Raw genomic sequence first — 10,446 nt, forward strand, 5'->3', positions numbered from 1 at the left:
AAGAAACAGATTAGGGCAGCGTAATGGCAAGCTCACATATGGCTTCATTACTGATTCAACCAAGTACTTCATTTGATAACGGTGATAACCAAATCACTGTAACTGACACAGATTTGTATACTATACAGTCTTGTTTAAAGTGGTAGGGTATTTTCCCATATTACAGCACCTTATCCAAGGATAGACATTAACACGCATCACAGAAGCTGATGTAGCTGACATCCAATTAAACCTGTAAGGCAAACATGAAAAGCTACATGAATTCAACATGGTCTCCGTTCAGTCCAGCCGACAATGAAAAAACTATTTGCAACGACTACTGCAGGAAGATTTCCATTATTTAAGCCTTAAAAGAATAGAAACGTGTCAGTTCCAAACAATACAATTTAATAGTGCAACAAACCATATCCTCCTCAATGAAAACACAGTTGAATCTACAGCTCTCTATTATTTGAAATTAATTAATATTTTAGCCTTCATGAAGATTTAGTGCAGGTGTTACGTCCACCTGGTAAAACCAGGTGTCAGACAACACGACAACCAGTAAACAAACAAGTCTTGTGGAAATGAGCAAGCGTGACTTATTGTAACAAAGGAAAACACGCTAAGGTGAGGGAGGATGGGACAAAGAGGTTGTGCCAAATAAAATGAAAGTAATATAACAAAAGACGGCCTATCTGAGCTACCTCTGGAAAAAGAAAATCAACAAAAATGCCTAGTTGGCTTGTCTACCAAGAGACTTTCCCCAAAACAATACAGCGGTGGCACAACCCATAAACCTAGTGGAATAACAATAATCACCTACGTGAATGCACAAAATGTACCGGGTACCCCCTCTTACCTAGTCCCAAAAACCTCCCACACAAACCTGAACACACAAAAGTCGCTGCAAGAGCACTAAGAGACAAAGACAGCAAAATCATGTGCAGCCAAATCAAGAGGCTGAAGGCCTGAGACGTCCTCCATCTTAAGGTTTCTCCTCTGTTGTGATTGGCCAACTGACGAGGTAATCATCCAATAGCCTGTCTACACAGGTGAGCAGCATCTCTGCAGCCATTACCTGAAGAAATAACACAGGAAAGGGGAGGGGAGACACAAACACACAGAGTACCTGGCTGCCTGGCACGTAACAGCAGGACTTTTATGAAAGACTTTTGAAACGACAAGGGAATGTAAACTTTAACTATTTATTTCCAATTTATCTACAATGTATTTCAACAAATATCATCCTAAATATTTTCTATACTGTGCTGAAAACAAAATAAATAGCTACAAGGAGCCCAAGTCTAAAAACGACGCCATGCAAAGACCAATAAGAATGTTAATAAGGGATCGTAGAAAATTACCCAAAACACAAAAAATCTGGTACTTGATATGCTGTTCAGCCAACCTAGATCTTGCCCTGATGTTTTTATCACAAGTTTTGACTTCAAGTTTTCAATTGTTTTCTGCATTCAGTTGTCAAAGCCAGGCATACAATATACATGGTCATCTAGCTAAAATTAACTTCCTGTCCATGCACTTAGATTCGATACAAGGAATCAGTAGCTGCAGAAAAAATATCTATCTTTTCTAAAAGAAATGTATACATTAGCATTTTCCAATTTTTAAAATTATATTGAGAACAATATTTACCTTAGATGTCTTCTAGAAAAATTGTTCCCCAAAGGTAGAGGTGCAAAGCAAGTTTAATTGTTCCAGTGACACAGTACACAGGGTGTCATGTCTTAAAATTACTATTTATTAGACTACTTTCTATTGAAATCAAAAAATTATACAACATTCAAAAAATTCTACAAGGTACTCAGATTCATAAACAAAAGTAGATTTGACAAGTTTCACACAGAAACAAAAAAAATCTCTATATATAACCAAATAATAATGGATAATATGCAGAAAAATAAGAAATTAACTAAAAAACAAACAACTGAAATCTGCATTTAAATGAAATGCAAATATCATTTCAGCTTCAGATTCAGTTCCACTCTGCTGGGAAAACAGAAAAATTACATTACTACAAAATTATTCTTCAAACTAAAATACCAGAAAAATATAAATATTTTAAAAAATGTTTTATGTTGTCTAATGAACTTAGCACTCCATTTATACGTAAATAAGTTGTTTTGTAAACCTGAGTAGAAAGCGAGTTTAACGTGTAGACTCACATAGACAAAATCACCACTTGTGGCCTTGGTCCCTGCCACCTCTCCCTCCACCATATCTCCTCCCTCCTCCCCCTCCCCCTCCTCCTCGTCCTCCCCTTGGATCGCACATTTCCTTCTCCCTCTTGTGCTTCTCATATCTCTCTGCCATAAGCACCAACTCCTCGGGGACTTCCTGCAACAGGATTTGTAGATGTTCAACACTAATGCTTAATACTTCAAATAAAACCACATGCTTCTGGCTTGATTAGCAAATAAAACTTCTGACCGTGTTCTATGAAGTGAAGCAGAGCAGAATTCTGTAGTTCATTCTTTAATAAGTCAAAACTTAATGGCATAACCTAATATTCCCACTTACACTTTGAATGAAACTTCTGTCACAAATATTTATGTCAAAAATTAAAAGCATGTGCGCAAACCTGTCCTGCCCGTTCCAGGATGGGAATCAGCTCCGGGGCCTTCCTCCAGTCTTCTCTTGTTACCAGGGTAACAGCAGCGCCTGAACGTCTAAACCCATCAAAATAACAAACAAAAAAACACAGAGTAGTAACGACGTTGGAAATTGAAATCTTGTGACCATAGGAGAAGGGAAAGGTTGCTCTCCCTCCCTCCCTCACCCTGCTCGGCCGGTGCGCCCCACACGATGAACATACTCCTCTATGTTACGGGGAAAGTCATAGTTAAAGACATGCGTTATGTCAAGGACATCCAAACCTCGGGATGCCAAGTCTGTGGCGACCAGGATACGAACTCGATCTGAAAAGCAAATAAAAATAATATATTCTCTGGTTTTTATTTATATTAGACAGTAGGCTAGACACACCCTTCACTTCCCATCACATACTCTCTTTAAAGTCTTTGAGAGCAGCTTCACGGTCACACTGCTCACGGTCACCATGGAGACTCTGCACAGACAGACCCTGCAGACACATGTCACTGGACAGGTCATCAGCCCTGATACCAATGGCACAAACAAATAAACAAAGGAAATTATCAGAGTAGCATATCTTCTCTTGAATACAAGAATGACAGGGACCAACGCCACACTCACAAAACTTTCTTGCCAACAAAGATGATGACTTTCTCCTCCGGCAGCATGTTACGGATGAAGTCAAACACGTAGAACTTTTTCTCCTCTTCTCGAACAATCAGCACCGTTTGTTGCACAGTGTTAACTGCCTGAGAGAATAAATGACAAATGGATTGTAGTCATGTTTGTCGGACAGCGACAGGTCTGATCTCCAATTAATGCATTCATTTATATTTACCGCCAAATCCAGAGTGCCCACATAAACCATCATGGGATTCTTGAGGTAGGATTTGGCCAATCGCCTCACACCAGCGGGCCACGTGGCACTGAAATGTGAGAGTTAACTAAAACGTCTTGCAGAAGACCTCTGTAGGACACATATTCCATAATAATTAATGTAGATTTCAGAGCAAACACTGCTTTAACAAATCCAAAATGTGGCCTCCATTTTTCTTTCTACTAATTAATGCCTGCAAATGAGCTTAATCAGCATTGAGTGGGTTAGTTTGGCAAGGCCTTAGATAACAGGCAGTAATGTGTGTGCCAAGTCCTGCACCTAGCTTTAATCATGGGGTGACATATATATTTGTGTATTGTTTATACCTGGTCATGACAGTCTGTCGGTCTGGACGGATGTCTAAGAGAATCTTCATAATCTGCGGTTCAAAGCCCATGTCTAACATACGGTCAGCCTCATCCAGCACCTTTCCCCAGTAATAAGAGGTCTTATTAAAACAACGTATGTGTTATCTCACCCACAACACTTGAATAACTGCAGACACCACAGAGAAACCTTTTTCTGCCAAGACCTGCAGGAAGACTTATGGCACAGTGTGTATAAATATTCTTAGGAACATCATTCTACTGAGATGAGTTTTTTGAAATGCAGATAATACTGTAAAGGCACGGATGCTGACCAAGTAGGTGATGGAGCGAAGATTGATGAGCTCGTTCATCTGCAAATCATTCAGTCGACCTGGTGTAGCGATCACTATGTCCACCCCGCCCTTCACCATGTTGATCTGGCCTCTCCTGTCACCTCCACCGTAGATACAGATACTGAGAGAAGGTGCAGAGGGAACAAGTCATGATCATGTCTTAATCACGACACATCATGACCTCATCATGAATAACCTATGACCTGTTGTAGCCCTTATAGCGGTATTTGTTGCACTCAGTTTCAATCTGCAGGGCCAGCTCTCTGGTTGGAGTCAGCACCAACATGCCTGGACCCCCCCTCTCAGCTCTGGGTCTATTAGGGAAGAATGGACGTTAAGTGTGGGCAGCAGGTTAATGGCAATTATTGTGAAAGTAAGAACTTGTGTGCTCACACATGTTGTCCATCCATGTGGATGAATCCAGGCAGCAGGTAGGCCAGCGTTTTCCCTGTTCCTGTCTGAGCAATGGCTATCAAATCCTCCCCGCTCAGGAGCACTGGCCACGCCTGAGTCTGGGGAAGAAGCAATGAAAACTGACATCTACATTTATACTGACAAAAAGATTAAAACTACACACATACAGCACCACCACTACACACATATTAATGATTAATGTTAACATTTAGGGCGAAGCAGACTGGGACACAAATTTAAGCGGTTGACAAGATTGTTGTTATTGTTTAAATCATATTCGGAGCAATGTTACCTAAACTTTAACACTTGAAATTTAAGTAAATAAAGTAAAAGATAACTTAAACAAAAAAATGTATCTCATTCTTAAATTGTTAATCTGTATCTGTCTTCTGAGATCGCCAAGTTTGCTACTTGTAGCAAAGAATACACTGAGTTGCCAGTTCATTGGGTGTACATGTACAATAGAAGTGTCCCGCACTAAATCTCAGCTTCATGAAGGTTTTAATTGAGAGGGCTGCTGATTGAACTTTGGGGGCTGTGGTTTGTAGCAGTACTAACGATCATAAAGTTGAGTTACCACCTTTCTGACACTGGCATTAGTTTGCTGGCACAGATTCCAACTTCATGTCAAAGCATCAGGAATTCAGGAGTGTAGAGGGTGGGCCAGTACAGGCCTGTCAGCTGCATTAGACAGAGTTATCTTTTCAACCACTTGCAACCACAACCCAACACTACTCAGATCGATACTGGCATGCATTTACTGTGAAATGAAAGTGATATCAGACAGAGATTATGTACTTTCATTTCCTTCTTGAAACAAACTAGTTTAACTTTTGCAGTGACATTGTTCCATTTCTGACCATGAAATTACCTACAACCCCGCCCGTGAGAAGCTATGAATAATAATCACAATAAAACATGCTGCAGTTCCCGTGTGACTGGTTTTTAGTGTGCCCTTTCTTTTCTTATGTGAGAGTTTCCGGCTCAGTGACTTTCTCTGTTTCCGCTGCCTTCTCACAAACTTGCCTGACTGCATAGCATTGGCCTTTTGTTTTTATCAAAGCAAATAAGTGAAACTTGACTTGAAGGTCGGAGGACCCATGGTGCAGTAATTGCACGTTAATGGCCTGTATCTAAAAATTTTAAGTGTGGAAATATTATAAAAAGTAAGCTTCTGTAAATGTCTCCACCAAAGAATAATTAAAGTAGAAGGCAACTTAAACGTCTGCCTTTTGAAGTATGAATTCTAAGAGTTGGATTTTTTTTTTTTATATTATTGATATTTATTTATTCAACTATATTTAGTGATATTATTGAGAGTTATCAATAGTGCACCTTCTACAAACGTCTCTTTTTGCTTAGCTCCCAATAAACTGTGTCATCTAACATGGGTTCCACATGACTCCCTAAAGATTTACCAACTTTCATTTCTGCTTTTTGGAAAAAACTACAAAAACAGATTACATAAAATGATGAATTTCCCGTAAAGGCAGCTATTATTGCATCACTGCAGGTATTTCCTGGAAATGACGTGGGGACTGCCCATGCCGGTGCATGCCATGAACAGGACGGGTGACTACAGATGCACTTGCTTGATGGCTCACAGCCATACCTGAATGGGGGTTGGTTTGACAAAGCCAACTCTGTCAATATTTTCCATAATCTCTGGATAGGGCTCGAATGCTTCCAGGAAGGTGCGACAGGGATTGGGAATCGGCCGTTTATCCCCACCCTCCTTCAGGTCATCCACAAAGATATTATTATTTTCCTTCCTGAGGAGAAAAATATAACATAAACAAATGTGTTGGGGTTTTATTTCATCTCTTTACAAGTTGTTTACAAGCTGTGTGGCCTTTAAGGAGACAGAATAAAAGCACACATGTTAAGAGATACAGGAATCTAAATGGTTACTGTCAGAAAAACATCACATTTTTCTGTGTCTTGTACTTTGGGGCCAAACTAAACATGACATTGACCAACAGTCCTGCGAACATGCAGATCAGAGGCAGATATAAAATATCAAGAACCAGAACATTTAGAGACCAAGGACTGAGAAATACTGAATAATCCCCCCCTAGATTAGCAGACTTGTAATCTCTAAAGGACAGATCTGACCTGCTCAGACGGCAGATGAAAAGGTGGATAAATGGTGCCACCTACTTGTCTGAAGAGTTTGTTGGTGGTAGATATGAAAGGCAATAATTGAAGGGTTTAGTATTTGGAAGCATGGAAATTTAACTGGGAATCCCACACAACTGTATTTCTTTACCACATCTAACATGCTTGCACGCACGCACATACATACTAGGACCAGGCAATATCTTCTTGATGTATCACTAATCTATAATTATAATTGATATGTATCTCCATTTAATCAGGATGTGCAAAAGTACCTAAAACTATCTGTTTAAATATATATATTGTTATCAGTGCCTGATAAATTGCACATCAGAACAATCTTAATGTATATATGTGATTTTGTAGTCAATAGGGAAGAAAATGATGTGATAAGAAGGGAAAACTCTGAAATGTACCTCCATTCACAGACTTCTTCTGCTGTGAGCATGGACACGCTCTCTGCCTCAGTGTAAAACTTCTTCTTCAAGGGTGGGAGGTCTAAGAAAAGATGGCAATATTAGAGAAACAATTATTTCATTTCATGTCGAAGAACATCAAGTTCTGCTATTATAATAGTACTCTGATTTACCATTTGTATCCAGTGAGCTAAACACAACCCTCTAACGCAGACCAGACTATTTAGCTGATATTGATTGAACATCCAAGACACACATTAAAAGATCATCACACTTTCACTCACTTTGTATCTGTGAACTGCAACTTATGTATATTAAAGACATTGTATGAGCCCTCACTCTGCCACTTCAGCTCTTCATATTTTCCCTTGTTCTCTCGCATGGCGTTCCAGTCTATGGATGGGCACGCTGGGACAACCTGTGCAGCCCGTCGTTCTGAAGCAGACCACACGGAGGAATTCCTTACTCCTTCATGATACCTCCCTGTGTGATCTCCTCCTCCTCCTCTTCTTTCATAGCTGTGCCCTTTACCAGGACCTGAAAAGCAGAACAGTATGCTCCAAATTATTCAGTTTAATTCATAAACTGAAATGTAACCAAGTATCAGCTCAATAAAGAAAATAACAGTCCATATGCAACCTGCTTCACCTGACACATCTGCTTCCGTCTACTTTTAATGTGACATAAATTATTCCTCAAATAAAGAGATCTATGTGCATTTTATATTGAGGGATTATTTGTTGGTGGAGAAAATGGGACTGTCAAGTAGATTTTTGCCTTGCAAACATTTGTAAAATGTCACTTTGACAGGCAGTAAAAAATCTAAATTTTATTAGATCATCTATTATTTGTGATATATGAAGACAATGAAACAAATATTAATTATAATTATATTTAAATGTCAACAGTTGTATAACAATATCCATTTAAATAAAAAGATGCTATTCTTGTCATATGTACATCACAGAACATTTCGCCTTCTGCACTCCTCAGCGTGAACCCCTGCTCCCTCCTCTGCCTACTACTTAACTGCACCATACTTTTAGCTGCTACCAGCAGACAAACATTACCAGTGTTATTTGCTCGTCCTTCAGCCTCTGCTGCTAATTCACTTAACCGCTTTGACAATTTACTATAAACACAAACGCATGGCTTAAGCTGGCTAGACTGCAAGGTTATGAATGTTAGATCAAAGTCAAAGCTAGACAATAGCTAATCAATAAGCACATCCAACAACTGGGTGGGGGTCGGTTTACAAGTGGTCTACATGTGCATTCAACCCCAGCCAGTGTAATCCGTCAAAAGGATGGACACGTATATTTTGGTTTCAAAAAATGGGGAAAAAAGGAAGTGTTGCTTTACAGGAGGCCTTTGTGTATGTGTGTGTGTGTGTGTGTGTATATATCGTTGTATGCTGGATATACTCTCTGCTGTTGGTTTCAGTGTTTGTTTTCAAGTTTGATTGTATGTTTATGTGTGTAGGAATAAATAAAAAAAACTTTAATGACAAAAAAAAGATGGACAGGATTTTATTTCATTAAATAGTTTGAGTATTCAGTTACGATGAAGAATAGTCCCCCGATTAAACGGGGCAATTAGGTACATTCATTGATACAAACAGGACTCATCATCAAGTGTCAAATGTTACCACATCACTGGTAGGAGACTTGTGTTTTGATTCAACACAGCAGCATATATTACACAAGCGTACAATGGCCTAAAGTTACTCCACTGCCTGGACAAAAAGTAAATTGACCATTTTCAAAAGACAAAACTGATTTCGTACCATTGTAAAATTGAGAGCCGCCACCTGCCACCAAGTCTTCAATCATCTCTTTGGCCTTCTCCTGGGCAGCAGAGGACCCAAAGATGAGCACTTCACCTTCATTGTCCCCTTTGTTTATCTAGAAAACAGTTACACAGGTGCCACAAACATCATAATACAAACAATAATAATAATGATCTGCATCCATAGTATTCCGACACTTTGTTTCACAAAGAATGAAGAGCAGTCGTGCAGCAGACAAGCTTTACTTTTACACAAAGTCCCAAAATAAGAAAATAAATAAGAAAATAATCAATTCTAATACATCAGTCCTCTACCAAATTTCTTTAACTGTTCAGTTTACGTTGAAACTGTGTAAAAGAGGGAGTAATTCAACTGTGTGATCATTTCTGATGGATGTAGTCTGTGTTGCTGTTACACAGTTGTCTGATGTTTACTGTAAACCCACTGACTAAATGGGGTTATCAAGATAACAGAAAAATGAACTGTACACAATGGTACTTCGAAATGAAAACACCACTGGAAGCTCTTGTCTTAAACCAATGCTGAATACCACAACTCTCGTTAAGTTAAGACTTACGGCAGGGATGTTATCTTTAAGCGTGATCTCAACACTAGAAATTTGTTGGCGGACATTGTGTAGGCTACTAGCTTAGCACCAACACTGATAAACTTGCCTTGATTCTCGCACCAGTACTCTCTTCTAGTTCACGAATTTTCGCTCCTCCGCGACCTTTTAACAGAATTAAACACATTTAGACTCAAACTCTACAAATCTGACTCATAAAACGACTCATTGGACTTGGTAAAGTCTTATTACTAATTACACCCGAAACCACGCGACTGTGAGAAGCTAACGTCTCGTGGTTTAGCATAACTAGCTAGCTTAACAGCAAAGTCAAGTTCAGGTGAGCTAACTCTGGCCGGCCTCCATAACGTTAATTAAATGTTGGAAGCATACCTATTATCCTTCCGACTGACACATTTTCCACAGTGATGGCCACGGGCTCGGAGGAGCCCGACCTATCTTCCACAAATGTCCGTCTTCCTCCGGGGCCTCCACCTCTCTGACCGCCATCAGCTCTCCACTCCCTAGAGGCTCCGAACTTGGCTCCATTTCTTACCCCGAAAAAAACATTTTCTCTCTTACGGTCATCATATGGACATTTCAGTTCAGCCGGAGCAGGCTTTGCGGTAGCAGCACCGTCTCCGTTGTACTCTTCTTCCCAGTTTTCCATTTTAAATTTGGCTCCTCGCGAACAGGTTACCTTCACCAACTATCAAGGCGTCAATCAACAAGACTGTTGCTTTTACTTCCTATCTGAAAAATCGGACTTTCTAGGTGTTAGTATATTACCTATAGATTTGGAAAAGGCTTTGGCAAAAATGGTCGATTGTCATCAGTTAAACCGTGACATTCTGAGTTCAGCCTAAACACACTCCGAAATGTGCCAAAAACAACCTATATGAGACACCATACCTGCTTTTTATAGATTTCGCAATTTCAAAAACTCCTCATTCCCTCAATCCCTGAAGGGAAACGTGACCATGTGATCTTTATTTGCACATGAAATGTTTAATA

The 10,446-nt window shown here is 39.6% G+C and overlaps 1 protein-coding gene across 2 annotated transcripts; it reads right to left on the reverse strand.

Moving 5' to 3' along the window:
* Window positions 1–1,720: 1,720 nt before the first annotated feature.
* Window positions 1,721–10,172, reverse strand: ddx43 (DEAD (Asp-Glu-Ala-Asp) box polypeptide 43). Of its 2 annotated transcripts, XM_047603485.1 has the most exons (17): window positions 9,826–10,172; window positions 9,542–9,597; window positions 8,865–8,982; window positions 7,418–7,615; window positions 7,079–7,160; window positions 6,157–6,316; window positions 4,524–4,642; window positions 4,334–4,444; window positions 4,110–4,251; window positions 3,796–3,896; window positions 3,431–3,518; window positions 3,214–3,341; window positions 3,007–3,116; window positions 2,780–2,918; window positions 2,582–2,669; window positions 2,166–2,337; window positions 1,721–1,986 (listed from the first exon to the last, which is right to left on the reverse strand). In XM_047603485.1, exons 1-16 carry the CDS (start codon window positions 10,100–10,102, stop codon window positions 2,176–2,178), a joined length of 2,079 nt encoding a protein of 692 aa, XP_047459441.1. In that variant the 5' UTR covers window positions 10,103–10,172; the 3' UTR covers window positions 1,721–1,986; window positions 2,166–2,175. The 2 variants fall into 2 exon arrangements, with proteins under 2 accessions (XP_047459441.1, XP_047459440.1); XM_047603484.1 differs by having other exon boundaries at window positions 1,721–2,337.
* Between the last annotated feature and the right edge of the window lie 274 nt (window positions 10,173–10,446).

Source organism: Mugil cephalus, chromosome 13 (genome assembly GCF_022458985.1).
Source record: "Mugil cephalus isolate CIBA_MC_2020 chromosome 13, CIBA_Mcephalus_1.1, whole genome shotgun sequence".
NCBI lineage: Eukaryota > Metazoa > Chordata > Actinopteri > Mugiliformes > Mugilidae > Mugil > Mugil cephalus.